The sequence below is a fragment of the Argiope bruennichi genome, chromosome 3, assembly GCF_947563725.1.
Source record: "Argiope bruennichi chromosome 3, qqArgBrue1.1, whole genome shotgun sequence".
Lineage (NCBI taxonomy): Eukaryota > Metazoa > Arthropoda > Arachnida > Araneae > Araneidae > Argiope > Argiope bruennichi.
Window position 1 is genome coordinate 138,531,641 of NC_079153.1, and position 17,470 is coordinate 138,549,110.

Below are 17,470 nucleotides of genomic sequence, written 5' to 3' on the forward strand. Positions count from 1 at the left end.
ATTGTTTTATTACATTTTATTTACATGCGTTTTTAAATCATTTTTTCTTTGGAAATAATTCTGAAAATGAAATTCTCTCTTTCGATGAGTATAAATTTAGAGTATAGTAATTGAGTTAAAAACGCCAGACATTCGTAATCATGATTTCGAATCTCTGTTAGGTTTTCAACCGTTAAATTCCACTAGTGATAATAATGCTCCTGTAAACTGGACATTGATTTTAAGCATTGTGAGACAAGAGCGGTTGCATCTCACCCTTTCTAATTAACTTTGCATATGTAGTGGATATACCTTTTAATCGCCGAATCAACCGATGCGAAAAATTGTTCTCCACTGGAAATGATTAGTCAAACGGAATAGGTGTAAAAATTCGGTTGGTTGATTAGATTGGTTTGGGAAATTGCTTTTCGACGATCTTCATTTGAACTGTATTTTAACAGAAAGGATGAACTTTAAAATTTAATAAAGCATTCAAAGAATAAAGTCTGCGTTATTTCGAAGGGAAAATGAGTGAAATAAGCATTTGCCTTATTCCAAATTGTTTAATTTTCTTTTTATCAATTCATTTTTTTTTCTTTTCAAATCGATTTTTTAACTGAAGCTTTTATTGTACCAAGCCCAGGCAATTCTTACATCACATATTTGACACAATATAACCAAAACCTTTTTTTGCGCCACTGAATCCACTCCACCCATTCACTCAAAACACATCATACCAGTAAATTATATACGCTGTTGCTTTTTCCCAGTGTAAGTTAAATTCATGCCTTTGAAATCACAAAATTTGTCAGTTCAATAAAATGAAGTGCCATCTTGTTTGAATCAGTTTGTTACTCAAATGAATCTAAATTAAACTTTAACAAAAGCGGTTCTTTCTGCATACCTACTCTAGTCATGACGGGTACTCTGGGATTAGACTGGATTAATGGTAAACAGAAGGTAGGCGATTAGCTTACGATAAGAGATGTCGTTAGAAATGCATGTTTATGTAAGTATTGCTGCATAAATTTCGCGAATTTTTGCAGGGCTTAGAAATGGGCTAAACATGAGTCGAACAATGCCGATTTCTGGAATTAGAAGAAATTGAATGCAGCCGCTGAATAGGATTCTGTTAAGAAACTCCTTCAGTTTAGTAGAAATCTGGCGCAATTATTATTAATTTTGTTTTAATTCAACTCGTATAGATCGAAAAATTTCCAAAAAAAGTACAATTTGAAAATTTCCCAGGTATTTAATGAACAGGTTATTTACTGCCTTGCATTGCAAATATAATGAGACATTTAGTTTTATCATTAAAGATCTTACAACATGAGATTTTGAATTGTAAATGTATTCATTTTTTTATGGCTGTACCTTTTTTCAGGTGCCTGCCGTTTGCTATTATTCAGTTTTCATAGCGCAACAAATTCGTTATGAAGGCATGTATTGTTAAATAGTGGTAGAAAAAGAAAGAAAAGAAAATGATAAAGAACTAAAAAAAATGGGTACATTTTGCAGAGAAGTGTCAAAAAATAATTAGAATAGCCTTTATATGTTACATTTTCGTCCCTTTGTAATTCACATTTTGTGGCAAAATATGAAAATAGGTTCAAGATTAAAATAACAAGATTTGGAAATTTTTATCTTTATTTTTTTTCTTTCTTACTTTTAGTTTATAAATCAGGGTTGGAAGATTCTATAATATTTATAATGAATTCTCAATTTCTCCCGGTGGTGCGATGCACATAGAATCAAAATTTAATTATAAATCGATATTTTCCTATAATTTAACCAATTACAAAATTCTCTCCTCACAAACATGAAACAAATGAAGTTAAATATAAAAAATATATATTTAAAAAAGTAAGTTTCTCACTCTTCCTCCAGTTGATCGGAGATTCATGTCACGCAGGCCTTGGACCCAGATACCACCGGCCGGGGAGTCCACATTCGTAGCCCCCTCGCTGCGAATCTTCACTTTCTTCAGCAGCGATTCCAGTCTGAAAAATAAATCCATCCGAAATTTTACACATTTTGGCTTTGATCTCAATCCTTAAGCACAGCTGATGGTAAAACTTCAAGGTCGGAAGATCGTGAATACGAATTGCACGTTAATTCTCGAACTGTTATGAATTTTTTAATCATTGGATTAGAAAAAAGAATATCTTTCCTTTTCAGGAACGGACTGTTGTATCGATTTAATCAAGAATCTGTAAAATATTTGAGTTGTTTATGCATTACGTGTAACTTCTTTATAAAAGTAGCATCTTTGAATGAATTCATTTCACCTTATAAGTTTCAAAAGCAATGATTCGATGCACGTATGATGCATGAGCAGGATCAAAAGTTAAATTCATCTTTGCAGTGGTGTGGTTCTAAACCTTGTTAAAGCAGTCGAAGGATTAATATACAAAATAAGCACAAAATATCCAATTACAAAAATTAGCACGGAGGGAAAGAGTTGTTGGTTTACTTAACGTTCTTTTAACAGGAATGCTAAAGAAAAATTCATTCAATTCAATGATACTTAAAACAAGTTGCAATAAGCTGCCTTCAAAGGAAGCAAATAAGAAAAAATGTGCCTATGCGTGACTGTTTAAGAAACACGCTCGTACTATCTTTTATCCTTTTAAAGGAATTCTTCCTTTAAAAAATTGCGACGGATTGTACAGAAAACTATAGAATTAATCTGAATTTTTATAAAATGAAAATTAAATTGATAGTTATGAGGAACATTGAAACAAATCCGGACAACTCAGTGGCGGCAATTTGGGGGAGGGGGTAAGGACCACAAATCCATCCAAAGCATTTTAATGTGGGCGATTAGATTGATGTCGGAACACATAGCTTATTTATTGAAACAAGAGCACTCCACAGAAAAAACTTCAGTTATAGGATGTTAAAATAAATAAGCATCACACGCACAAAAAACAAAAATCAAATGAATGAATCTTAAAGATTTTAAAAACTTATCAAAATAATTAAGTACTATACAATGGACAAAAAAGCATTATAATAATAGTAAGAATATAAAAGGTATAAACACTTAACTATAAAAAATTATAAATAATTTTTTTTAAAAATCAAGTTGAAAACATTGAACAGAACTTGTTTTGTACATTTTTTTAAAAATCTTCTCTCTGCATTCTTTCTTTATTCAACAATGGAGGGAGATTGCTTTAAAAGTTTTTGACAGAAAAGAAACTGGAGCTGCAAATTGCTTACTGAAGCTCTGCATTACTCACTCCGCTTGAATGCAGAGAGACTTTGACCAGTAGACAATTGTTCAGAAAGTTTAAGAATATTTTCAGAGAGAGTTGTTAATGAAAGAATTGAAATCCTTGGAATTGTTGAAGCGAAAAATGCAGTTATAACGAATTCCACGGATTATCCGTTAAATGAATAAAAATGCTTATATATATATAATAAACAGTAGATTTCTATACTTATATGTAGCAATCTATTGTTTTATTATATATAGTAAAAATCAGCCACTTCTTGTCTTATAGAAAATATAGAAATGTTTTCGAGCGCTAATTATTCACTGTGAATAATCCACAAAGTGAGTAATTTGCCGTCAGAAAATCGATTGTTTACTATGCGTTAAACAAATTTTACCGTATACATTTGAGAAAGGCCAGATAGATAATTCCTTCCCCTTCTCCCATCCGAATGACCATAATATTAATCAGACCAACTGGACAACTGATTTTTCGATCTTTAAAATTTAATTCATTCCAATTAATTTTGGAATACAGCCTTATCCGAATTTAGAACTTTTTCAGCAAAAAAGAATGTGACCAGTTTTTTAATATCAAATTTCCATGGTAGATATTTTTCGTTTAAATAAATAATTTTTAAAAAAATTAAAAGCGGATCTTTTTTTTCCTGCCGAATATATTGAAATATTTTTTTTTGTATCTTATAATATTATTTATCTTTAAGAGTTGGATTTGGACACCTTTAAACAATCAAATGGTATTTTTTAAAGATAATTTAAATCTCTTATCATAATACTTCATCAAGAATGAACAAAATGTGCGGAAAAGCTATTATCACCGATCAGAACGTTAACAAAAAATACTCATCTCTTCATAAGAGAAAAACAAAAAGTAAAATAAAAACGTTGCTGCTTGATGTCCAATTGATCTGCAGATACCTTCAAGAATATTTGTTCTAGTCCCTGCCATATATCGAAACTGCGTGTCCGCGGGGTGTATATGGATTCATGTATCCCTTTGTTACCCTTCAGAACTTTCTTTGACAGGCAGCTATTGACACAGGAGGAGCCGAAGACGATAAGTAGCGCCATCTTCCGTCCGTTTCCTGTACTTTCTCTCCAGTATTCTTTTGTGCGGTACGCTAACTCTTGATTCCTCATATGCTTCCAGTTCTAGATTTCGCTTTGAAGTTGTAGTGCTTTTTTCCCCCTGCCCATTCTGTTGCTGCATTCTTCCTCCTCAATGTCTGTCGCGTTTCAATGTTGGCACAGCTCTCCAGAAAAACTTTTTCGCCTGCCAATATTGTAGAGACGGGATACAGTTCCTTCTTTTTCTCTTCCTACTCCCTCTCCCTTTTCCCTGAAAATTCCCGGGGGATACGTGATGAGGAGATATTCTGAAGTGCGCGGGAAAAATATAAAAGAATGAAGAGAAGGAAAAAGGGGGGGGTGGAGCGCAGGGAAGGGAAAAAAAAAAAAAAAAAAAAAGGAAGGAAGGGAAGAAAAAGAACGTCACGGAAGCAGACGACTTTTCCCGAAGGTGGGAGGAAACGGGAAAAGTCTCTTCTGGACGTTTTGAAAGTGTATTTGAGGGAGTGCGCACAAAATACAGGTGGTTGAAATGTTTTCTTTGAAAAGAAACCTTGGATGCTTCAATACAATTTTAAAAAATGAAACCCATTGAAAGGGTTCTTTTTTGAAAATAGCATTTCTCTTGTGTGTATCGATACATTACCAAAAAAGTATCTCTATTCAGTTGAAATGATATTTCAAATATTAATTGAATCAAACAGAAATGATATAGAGATTCGAACATGTTTCATGTTTCAGTAGTCAAGTTCAAAATTCATTTTAAAGAAGGAATTTACATTTTGTCGTGACTTTGATTATTGAAAATTCTTGATAAAAGAACGTGTTCGTGAATGAAGTGCAATAAAGTAACTTTTTTTCAACCCCCTTAAAATATAATATATAATTATAACAATTTCATGTGAGAAATTGTAAATAAGATTTTTTGAGATCCTTCTAAAATTATTACCATTTATTTTTTTCTCCTTCAAAGAAAGAATTTGACAATTCTAAAAATCTTTTTTATATTATTTATTTTCTTGAAAATACTTACTGCAAAAAAAAAAAAAAAAAAAAAAATCGCAAAAAATAAGATGCTGCTGATAATACACAAAAGTAAAAGCGAATACATAAAGAACAATTAATCACAAATACAATGCATTAAAAAACATTTACACTTTACAGAACAATTTAAGAAACAGAGAAAAAAAATGCACCATTTCATTATAGTTTTAAAAGTTGGAGACACTTAACCTTAAAACATTAAAAGACAAATATAAATATTATCCGCATATTTATTCAAAATTTTTATAAGATTTGCATGCAGAAAGAATTTTAATAAAATTAATTTTAAAAATATCAGTATTACCAGTTCTGTTTGGACATCCAAATTAACTGAATGTCCGTTGTCGCAACACTATAAACGGGAATGTCCGTTGTCGCAATACTATAAACGGGAATGTCCATTGTCGCAACACTATAAACGGGAATGACCATTGTCGCAACACTATATGAGTGAAGACATAGATATCCGTCTTATTCACCGACCAACCAATTTTATAAGAGGTACGTTTCATCATCGGACTAGAGGTTATTCGATTCTACAAAACTGCTTTATTCACATGAGGAGGAGATCCTGTTTACTCATATTCAACTTCTCAATCACGGATTCTTGGTGCCCTCTTGCAGAGAGCTAGCGTAATTAAATTTAATAGTCATTTTTAAATTTAATTCTTTATGTGTCAAAACTTTGGAGGGACGGCAAAACGAATGCAGCTGTTTATTTTAAGGCAGTCAATCGTGCTATTAATAATTATACAAAAAATAGTATACGAAAGAGAAGTGCAAAAGTATTATAGCTTGCACATCAGAAAATCTATCAATTTAACTTTTAAGAAATTAAAACATTTTATACAATTTTGAATTGATAGAGTTGATATGTTTAGGCGAAGTAAGTTTTGTATTGAAAATAGCGCTTAAATAATCAAGCAAACCACAGTGAGCTAAAGCAGAGCCATTGATTCATTAAAAGATCTTATGATCCTAAAAATAATCATAATAATTAATGAAAAAAAGTTATTCTGGAAACTCAAAAATAGAGCACTGATAATTAAAATGAGGAGAAGTAAAATATTAGAACGCCTTTGGACATCTGAAGTAACTGTAAACTTTTCAAATATGACATCATTAAACTATAAATAAAGCTAATAATTATTTAAATAAGAAAAGAATCAATCCGTAAAATTGATATGAAAACTAATGCTTTTCAATTACTTTAAAAGAACATCAAAATTAATCGAATCAAAAGCCTTCGGAAAATTAGCATCAATAATATCAATTATGATGAGGCACTTAAAGTGATTTGTTAGAGTAAATTCACGTTCCACTAATGAAATTAATTGTATAATTTAGAGAAAACCTTTCTATGACTTATGATTTTAAATTTTTTAGGAAAAGGACTTAACATAGATATTAACCGATAATTTTTGCTGCCACTAGTTTTACCTTTTTTATTAAAAGGAATAATTTTAGTTTGCTTTCAAATATTAGAAAATGTATTAATTTTTAAAGTAAAAAATTTTGCATATCCTTCAATAATAAAAGACATTTTAAGAACAATTCCAAGTTTTAAAGATGAGTGAAGAACTTTTTTATCGACAAAGCCACATCTTCATACACAGCAGAACCAATTTTAATTGGAAAATCCCAAGGATTGTAGCCAATGGGCCTATAACCTCTCTTATTGTCCATGCAGATAATCACATATCATTGCAGGATATTTGAAAAAAAAATTGAAAACAGATCACATTTTTAGGTTCAGACGTTAAATTTTGTTCTGTGATTCACAAGTTTGTAGGATAGTTCCTTTACATACTAGTCTTTTCAACAAATCTTAAAGTTCTGCATTCATCGAAAATGCTAAATTTCCTGATATTTAACGCCAACTGATAAACTATAATTTAGTTATTTTTAGTTCCACTTGAATACCTTTAAATAATTTTATTATTTTTTTTATTTGTATGTTCTAGTTAAAAGTTTTGTCTAAACAATTACAGACGCAAACAAATAATTATGCATTTCCATTGTTTTTTAATCATAAGATTTGTAGGCCACGAGCGAAAACTAAATAATGGAAAGTTAATGTTTTCATTTTATGAAATTAAATTCATAGTTCGATATTTAAAAATTTAATCTCAGTTTATTTTTCGGTAAATATCACATTTATTTGGTGAATAAAAGGTTAATTTAATTTCAGATAATAAAGTAATATTTTTATGATTTTATTGGAAGTTAAATACATTAGTTTCGAATATAATTTAAAACCTTTTTCGAAATTCTTAAAGTAATTTTTATTAAAATAAGAAGAATTTTCCTCTCTAAATGAAAGTTTGTAATTAATTTGTAATGCTTTGTATAAAAAATAAGAGAATGTCTGACTTATTACTTTTTAAAATTGTTATGCAATTTGTCAGCTGCATCTTAATTATTGTCGTTTTTAAAGTCAGAAGAAATTATAAGGATAGAATTATCTTTAAATCTTTTGATATTTCAATTATATTTTCTACGTTGTTTTTAGTTTCAAATAGAAATAAATTATCATTACAATTAACAATGTATATATTTTTTTAAAAAAAGCTTTCTAAACGATTTTTATATCAGAATTAAATTTTAACAAATAAAAAATGAGGGACATTTATTAATTAAAACTTTTGTTTTTACTTTTTTTAAACATATATCAGTAAAAAAATGTAGTAATTTTTTGCAGCATTTAGAGCGAAAAATTTTCATCCTTAATTTTTAAAATAGAAATATTAAAAATTCATACTTACTAAATGTATTTATTTATCATAACAAATATTATGGATGATACAAGTAGACACTATTATTGGTTCTTCTGTAAAGGTAAATTTTAAGAATGTTATTCGTGAAGAAGTTTTTGCAAAGGATAAACGTTTTTATTTATGATAAAATTCCCCAAAATCAGAATCCATATTTCATTATCGAATTATCTTCAGTAAACATTTATGGTTGTTCAATTGCAAATAAACAATCTGTTCAACTTATAAAATCATGGTTAGGAAATCCGGATTGAAGCAAATTTACCAAAAATTTAATAAAAACAATTTAAAAAACGCGCTTCAATTGGAGTAGTTAAAGAGAATTTTTCAGTTTAATATTCTGCTCAACAATCTTTTATTTTTAATTCCTTATTATAGATATTATCGCATCTTGAAATCAATTTTTTTTCAGTTTTACTACCAGATAGCACCACAAATCCATAATAAAAATGTATTTTTTTTAAAAAAATAGATTATTAATGAAGTTCTGAAAAAATTAAAATAGTATGTTGTCATTAAAAACATGCAGTACGAAAAGTCTAGTATAATTTAAGAAGAAAGTGAAAAAATTCCCACAAAATTCTATCTTTATAAGTATGAAATAAGCGCGTAAAATAATCTTTAAAGAGATTTTAATGCAGTTCAGCAGCGTCGAAAAGGAACGACCACTGGACAAGCTTTTTGGAGGCCACCATCCATTTTGATTGCTTTGTTACATCGACGTTTTGTTCTAGGGTACCTATAATTTCAACTCTTGCGATATGACATCTGTTATCTCCTTCTCTTAAAATTTTCACACACACTTAGCAATGTAGAAAATCAGATGCAAAGTTTGCAATGACTATTTGTACATGTACAATACATTTTTCATGGAACCTATGACATTACCGTAAGGAGAGTCACCCATTTGGGATTTGTAAGACGATTTGCCATTCTTTAACCCTAGAAGCATGTATTTTCATTTTCTTACGAGAAAAATACATGTGTTTTAAAGAGCTGCATATAATTTAGGAAAATTATTTGAAAAATTTTAGTTTATTTTTTTCTGGTGAAATTTTAACAATGTGCCAATTGGCTACATTGTGAATTAAACAATATCCTAGGGACTTAAATCACGTTATAGCTATTCTGCAATCAAAATAAAAGTCCATTTGTACCAATATATTTTTTACAATGGAAATAAAATATTTCGATAGTATTTTTAATGGTAGAATTACTCATGCAACAGCCACCTTCGTGTTTTTCTAAATTTCCAGTTTAAATCTAATTCTAGTTCCTCTTTTGTTATATATCGGTGTTTTCTGCAAATGTTTATCAAAATGCATTTAAAAAAAGGATTCGAAATCACTCATTGTTCCCCTTTGAAACATTCATATGGAGGGTATAAATAGAAATAAAAATGTGTAGCCAGATGGCTACAGCATGCATTGAAGAATTTTTTCTTCCCGCGATCTTATAATACCTATTTATAGTTTTGCGTTTCAGATGAACTTAAGTTCTATATTGACTCAACAAATTATAAAAATATTTCTGCTTGAGAATTTTGTGTTGCATTATTATTATTTTATTTCTTTTGTTAGTTTTAGGTGGTTTTATCAAAAGCAGATCATTGTTTTTATTGTTTTGAAGAAGTAAAAAACTCCTTGAAGTTACTACAATAATGTTTAAAATTTAGTAATTTAAAATTAACTCATTGCTGAGTATTTTTAATTTCATGCTGCTTTTAGACTTATTCAATTCATTTCTATGTTACTTTATAATTTAGTTTAAAATCCGTACAATTTTCTTCACTATACGTCACTATAACTAAGTACTACTGCATAAATTTAATAATTAAAACTATCATACATTGCCCTAGATATTTAATCTGCGACTCGATTATTGCTTTGATCTTTATTTGGTTATCTATTAAAAATAACGCGAATATCAACCAATATTCTTTGAGTGGTCATCGAGGAATGTCCTCTTTTTCCTTCTTTTCGGGAGCATAAGGATGGAAGTGAATAGGAAAAATTTTATTTTAATTTCCTTGGGGATATTTGCTATAATAAATGTTTTTTTTGGTACTGCATCAGATTATAATAAACTAACATTGAAAAAATGACATCGATTGGAATGAAATAATTAAAATAATGATTCAAACGACACCAAATAAGATAAAAGATGCCGATGCAATTTTTTCTTCTTTTTTAGTGATTTTAAGTTAAGAAAATATGTCGAGTTTTTATCCTTGAATTAGAAAAAAAGGATTTTTCTTTTTTCTTCAACGGAATCGAATACTAAGTAAAATTGAAAGGATTTTTTTATGAATGAATTTTAAATATTTCATTTTGATTTTAATAAAATGATACTTAAAAGTTTTTCTATTTCAACGTGCAAGAGTATGAAAAAAATATTTTGGAATTTATATTAATATCATAAATGTTGACTCTTTTTAATGCTTTAATGCTGCTTTAAACAACTTTTGACTAGAAGTGTCATTTTATTCATTCCGTTGCTTTTTTTTTCACTGTTAAAATCAACAATTTGTTTGAAGATTAAATTTGAAACAATAGGAAGATGATAATTTTATCATAATTCAAAATATTTATGGATAAATAGGACAATACCCAAGTTTCATTACTACACCATCTTGCAGAAGCTTGGTACATAACCGAAATGCGTGTATTCACGATCACTTCACACCTCACCTGCGGATACTCCAAGATCTATCATTAATGCGAAACGCCGGTTTATTTGGCTGGGTATGGACTGGTAGCTTCAAGATCCAAACCATTCTGATACCCTACTAGATCCATTTAACTGTCATTGAATGCGAGTGTGGAGGAAAAACATGAGTTTCAAGAGGGAAAGAGGGCTGCATATTCCAGCAGAGCATGCAGCTAATGGGTTGGAGTGAACTTTCTTGTGTGTTCTTGAATGACTGACTAATGGACGAGCGAAAAAATGGAATGACATACTTTGAGTGATCCATGTATGTCTCCATGTTCCTGATTCCTGCCAAATTGTCAAACATTATAACCGTGTTATTGGAATTGTCTTAGTTGTGTTCAGTTTATTGTGAATATGAAACATGTCTAGTGGAAATAATCTCATAACATCATACTGATATAAAAGTAACCATGCAGTTCATTTATCTTTTAGATTTCGCGATATCCTAATCATTTTTTTATTTGTCTCGTAAACAGCACAGATATTAAACAGAATTCTTCAATGGAAGAAAATCATGCGATTCATTATTTGATGGAAAAACGAAAACGATTTGAATTTCAAGGTTTCCGTTAATAAAAATGGAGAAAAAAAATATTTTTTAAAAAATTGCTAAAATTCAGCAAAATGTGGCACTATTATTAAATTGGTATCATTAAAAGGACAATTTTTAAAATTTTGAAACCGGGTAAAATTTATTTCTGTTCCTTAATATTTTCGGAAGATATATGAAAACACCAAAATTCAATTTAATTTTTAACTAATCAAAATTTTAATTAAAAATTCAAAAAACCTTTCGACTATTTGTCTTCGTTTGAATGCATGAGAACACAATAATTTCATTGGGAATAGAGAGAGATCTGTGCTTAATTTTAGATTGAATTTTGGCAGGCCATCTTTAGTCTTTCCTTGCAAGAGAAGTCGGAAAGGACATGAGGTAGACAAATGTAAAATAATACGATGTCTCGGCGCCCTGACTGTAGATGAGTGTAAAGTGTTGGGTCTGATTAGTCAAAGGAGGCTGGACCAGGTTCATATGACGTAATCGATTCTTTTCATTGTGCTGCGGAGTTGAGCACGACATATTGTGGAAGTATATAAGAAATTCGTGGAAAAAGCAGCAGCCATTGGCTGAATTCATTGGGAATCCTATAGAAGATGAGATACCCTAGCAGAGAGTAAGGCATCGAGTAATTCATATTAACGTAAGGATGTCCCTTGAGCTGCTTTTATTGCTTTAGAAAGTTTAATCATGTGTCATGAAATTATCCCTCTTGATTACTTTTCCTGTTGAATCATCTGCGAAAATGGTGAAAGATACAGAAGAAAAGCTTGTAACGGTAATCGAATGGATCTATAAAGAAGGCTTATCATTTAAACAAAATTAAGCTTATTTAAATGTACCGTTTAAAACCATACATAAAATAATTTTTGGTTTCCGTCCCTATCTCGTTTATCGAGCATTTATTCTAAATTAATGTAGCTGATTTAGGGGTTTTAAATTAAAATAATTACAACAAATATTCCTCTGGTTATCTTTTCATGAGTTTTCCTTTCTTTCTTCCTTCTCTGTTTTTTTTTAAAGAAGTCGAATTTTTTAAAAAATTTTACCAAAGGCACATTGAAATTAGCGAAAAATAACCAAAACAAATCAATTCAGTTTCTTTTACATATTTTTAAGATAAATTTGGAAATTTTTATATTTTTTTTTCATAAATTGTTGCGTAGTAATTGTGTTTTCAAACCATATTCATAAAATAGTCCAATCATTTTCTGATAGAAATTAAACTGGAGTGAAAAAAAAAATAACCAGCTGTCATTATTGAGCATAAGATAAGCAGTTCGATAACATGCGCAGTTTCGTTTATCATAATGGCAGCTCGTCCGAAAGAGTTGCATAATTACTTGAAGTTAATTTTTACAATTGGACTTTCATTTTTTCATCTAATTTGTTTGATTTTCCACTCTCAGTTCTCGATGCTGTTTACTTACCGTATTACTATTGAGTACGATAATGAAGAAAATTGAAAAAAAGCAATAAAAACGTGAAAATATAGTCCAATAATTTTAATACAAAAAAAATCTTAAAATCTTCAGAAAAATCGGAAAAAAAAGTTCGGAAAAATTGTAACTCAAAGCCCCTTCCCCTTTTTTTGTAGAGAGACTTTATTTATGGGCATATCAGTTAAAATTATATATTAAAAATAGACGTTTATATGATGTACACTTTCCCTATTTTTTCCCAAGGGTGGGCTAAGAAATTTATATCTTAGCAATCTAGGCATACACTAGTAACTAATGATTTTATACCAAAGATGAATATTATGGATAACTATGGATAAACTACAGATAAATTTTTATTGTTTCAGTCACTTTAAAAGTCCAGCATAACTTTCAAAATCCCCCTACCCCCCTTACTGAAAAGTGAAGGTACAAAATGGGATAAAATGTTTTAAAATGAGGAGTTTTTCTCTTTTTCTAAATTTCTCGAAAAGGACGTATTTAGTGCTAAAAATGACTTACAAAAATGTTATGAAATACAAAACTCTGCTTAAAATGAATATTATTTCAATACTTTATATAATTTGCAATAGAAATAGGAGCACTAGTTCTAATCAAAACTTTGATAAGTTTTTAATTTTTAAAAAGAAAAATAAACAACTGACTTTCTTCTGAAAGAAGACACATAGTCATAAAAGTTGTCTAAATAAAGATTTTACGCAAAATACATGCTCTTAAAGGCATATATATATATATGTCAGTGTATCAAAATAAAAACGTTGATGTGATGTGGAAGTTCGAGGACGAAGTTCCAGTTAATTCGTGCCATATTTAAGTGACCACTATTCAAAATTGTGTGGTTCATATTAAAATAGCTTTTATCTGGCTTTTAAAGGGATTTTACGACTGTTAATAAGTAGCAAGTTAAGTACAACAGTTAAGTAAGTAGCAAGTTAGGTACAACTGTTAAGTAAGTAGCAAGCATACTTGCCAAACTTATGACTCAATTTTTTAAGTTTGAATACATAGAAAAAAGGACTCTTGTAAAAAAAAAAAAAAAAAAAAAAAGAAGAAGAAGACAAAAGTTTGGGTGTTGATGCCATTTTTTTTTCTTTTCTAGCGTTTATTTATGCGCCAACTTCCTCAGTTTCGCGTCAGTTTTTCTTTCCTACAATTTTCGTGAAAATCAACTGAAGTTTTATTTTGGAATAATAAAAATTTAACCTCATGTTTTTCAATACTTACACTGATAAGGATATAGGGCTCCGCTTTAATAACATAGCAGGCCTTTCTACTAAAGCGTTTCCAATTACAACCGCCTAACTCGGATGTGCTGAGAAAAAGGCTAGAAACTAAAAAAGCAGATATATGGCGCATGCATGGTACTCACAATTTGGTTACAACCAAATTTAAATACATTTCAAACTGTTCTCGTGTAACATATCCTAGTTAGAAAGCATAAAATAAAGTTAATCTACACACTTAAAATTTTTGTTTTCTTGCAGAATTCTGCTTATGCGTTTTGATAGCAGTTCTTTGAGTTATTTTTTAATATTCATGCATAAATGCCATTTAGATGTTCAAATATTGATAATATTGATTTAAAGTTAGATAGTTGGATTGAAGGCTCTTTAGAACAATAATAAAAATATTTTGGTATGTATCTCCGAGTATCCGGTTTGCGACTATCTGGCCTAGTTTTATTTTATCGTAATTGAATGAGGAAGGCAAGGCAGTTGAAGTGGACGTCTGCTACAATCATCCTTAGCGTCGTACATAATACGAATTGTAACAGGAAAAAGGCAGTGTTCATTGTTTCATCAGTGTGTAACGGACCTCAGTTGTTGCCGCTGTTCCTGATTATAACTGCACTCTACCTATAGTATTCACAAATTGTTCTTCAGGCTGCTTAATGTTTTTTGAGTGTACCACAGTGAAGATTCCAAAATGGGTTATAGCCGAAATAAAGTTGTAGTGACTATGGAGGAAATTTTATGCCCTACACGTCGGATAGACTCTGGTGTAATAACAAAACGTTTAACTTCGGAGTTAGGAGCTGAGAAAAATATGAGGAGGCCTGGAAAAAAAAATCGACCAGAAATTGAAAAGTGGTGCGTTACGTACAAAAACTTTGTCTTCTGGTATTGGTGGGCAAAGAAATGAGTTCACGGAACTCGGCAAATCCGACTTTTTTGTTATCGTTTTGCCTTTCCGCCACATTAGACCGGATACTCTAGAATGAACTGCATATGCATATAAAAGTAAATAGGTTTGAGCAAAATCTTTATTAAGGCAACTTAACTGATTATATATATATATATATATATATATATATATATATATATATTGTCTTTCGAAAAAAAAAGATGTTTTTTTAAAAATTAGAAAAATTAGAACTTTAATAAAATTTTGAATTCATATTTATATTAGAAAATGTATAATGGTATGTATTTTGGCATTCATTTTAAGTAGATTTTTTTTTTTTTTTTTTTTTTTTTTTTGTTTTATAACAAGTAACTGACATTTTTATGATTGACTTTGTTGCTTCCGAAGAAATTAAGAAAAAAGTATAAAATGCCTCATTTTACTTCACTGATCAGTAGGGGGAATTTTCATAGTCACACTGAACTCTTAATAAAGTTATTAAAGCAATAAAGCTTTAGCTATAATTTTTTCTTTGACTTAAAATTCCCCGTCATTAGCCTATGCCCAGACTACTAAGATATAAATTTCTTAATCCCACCCCAAATAGGAAATCGTATATCCGAATGTTGGATATTTTTGAAATATTATTTAAAATGACATAAGTAAGGTCTCTGTAATTTAAAAAAAAAAAAAAAAAAAAAAAAAAAAAAAAAAAACTCTGGCTTAAAATTTTTTCGAAGAAAAATGCTAAAATTATTGAACTAATAAGGCAGGAAATGGATTTAAAGCAAGAGAAACGCAAATTGGGACTGGTTTGCCTGTAGCTCATGAAAGATAACTGTGTACACAACTGACAGAGTTTTTAGAAATGAAAGCAACACGTTTAATTCAGAGACGATAGAGCTGTAGTGATCAAATCATCCCCTGATTTGAAGTGCGACAAATGATTCCTTCTTCTTCTACTCTTTTTTTTTCACTTTCCTTTCAAAGTTTAACTTTGTATTCCCAGTTTTGTTTCTTTATTTTACTTTTTTTATATGTCCCATGGGGCACCTCGTAATTGAGGATGAGAATCTTCCGGCTTGGTGGTTGGTTCTAGCCACCCTTGTGGGGGGTCTGGCTCATCCCATCGATGACGGGACGTACTTCCTTAGAGGAGGGTTTTACCTTGGCCAATAATGGTCGTCAGGACTCAACCACAGTTCCCGCCAGTGTTGCTGTTGCGGCGGTCCAATCATGCAGATTTTTGCGTGTGCCTTCCGGCGTGTCGGAGTAGCCAGATTGTGGTCGTGGTTACTTTTTTACATCTTGTTGGCTACTTATGGAGTTTTTTCTGCTGTCGTTGCTTGGACAAAAAAAAAAATGGTTTATTGAATAATCATTTCCTTTTATTAAAGATCACTTTTCAAAAAAAAAAAAAAAAAAAAAAGGCACATGGATAATTTTCTAAAATGTTATTCAAATGAATATTTTTACAAGCAGATACCAATTATTACTAGTTAATACATGTAAAAAGCATTGGATGTTGCAGATAATCTTTTGCACGTCTGCGAGTACTATCAAAAGGAGTGTGAGAAAATTCAATTGCATGTGTGTGTGGGGGGGGGGGGAGGTTATGATAGTTTTATATACTGATATTATTTTATCATTCTCATTTCTGTTGGCAAAAGTACAAAAGATTTATTTCATATAATAGTTATTTAATTTTTTTGAAATGCAAAACTCTTTATGCCTAGACTTTGAAATTAACAATCTTAGATTAATAGGTAAATTGATTATTAAAATTTGCAATCTCTCTCTATATTTTTTGCAGTATTATTAATTTTTCGATCAGACCATATGTTTATCATGTGCTTATGATGTTACTCTGACTGAGTTTTCTTAGACGCATAATTGTTTCATGACCGATAGACGACATCACGATGACACCGGCGACTCTTTGCTTCTGATTCCTGATGATGGAGACGCTTCACCTGGTGATGAAAACGATGAAGACTCGTTAAAGGAAAAATGTTTCGTTAAGTGTGATCGAGTGGATCTAGGAATTGCACTTCTTCGCTGTCTGCGTTCTCCCGTTAATCCGTCAGAAATGAAAAGACCGGAATCTGTTTCAGGGGGACCTCTCGGCAGCCGAGGGAAAGAGCGGATAATTAATTAATCAATTAATTTCGGTTATTTATGTACCCAGAGAACTGAAGCTCGAGCTTCACTTAATTTCTCTTCTCTTTTCTTTTTTTATTTCATTTTCTTCAGATTGGCAATGCCATTCTTTTTGATTTGTGGAACTAATTGGAAAATAAATAACTGGAAAAAAAAAAAGAAGTTTTGATTATTCCTTTGGGTAATTTAGGACTGCTCTTCTTTGTTGTCATTTAAAACAAAGCTCACTATTAAAGGCTAAAAACAATACATTTGTTCCCCCCTCAAAAAAAAAAAAAAAAAAAAAACGATGCGAAAACTCATATATTACTGCAATTTTTGCAGAATTCTATCTCTTAATTTATGGAAC

The 17,470-nt window shown here is 30.3% G+C and overlaps 1 protein-coding gene across 1 annotated transcript in view; it reads right to left on the bottom strand.

Annotated features, from left to right (window-relative positions):
- LOC129963462 (delta-sarcoglycan-like) overlaps positions 1 to 17,470 on the bottom strand; it is a 93,185-nt gene that overhangs the window by 3,212 nt on the left and 72,503 nt on the right. The window contains exon 7 of the mRNA XM_056077859.1: positions 1,856 to 1,979. Coding sequence (XP_055933834.1) covers positions 1,856 to 1,979 — 124 coding nt within the window. The remainder of the gene's footprint in view (positions 1 to 1,855; positions 1,980 to 17,470) is intronic.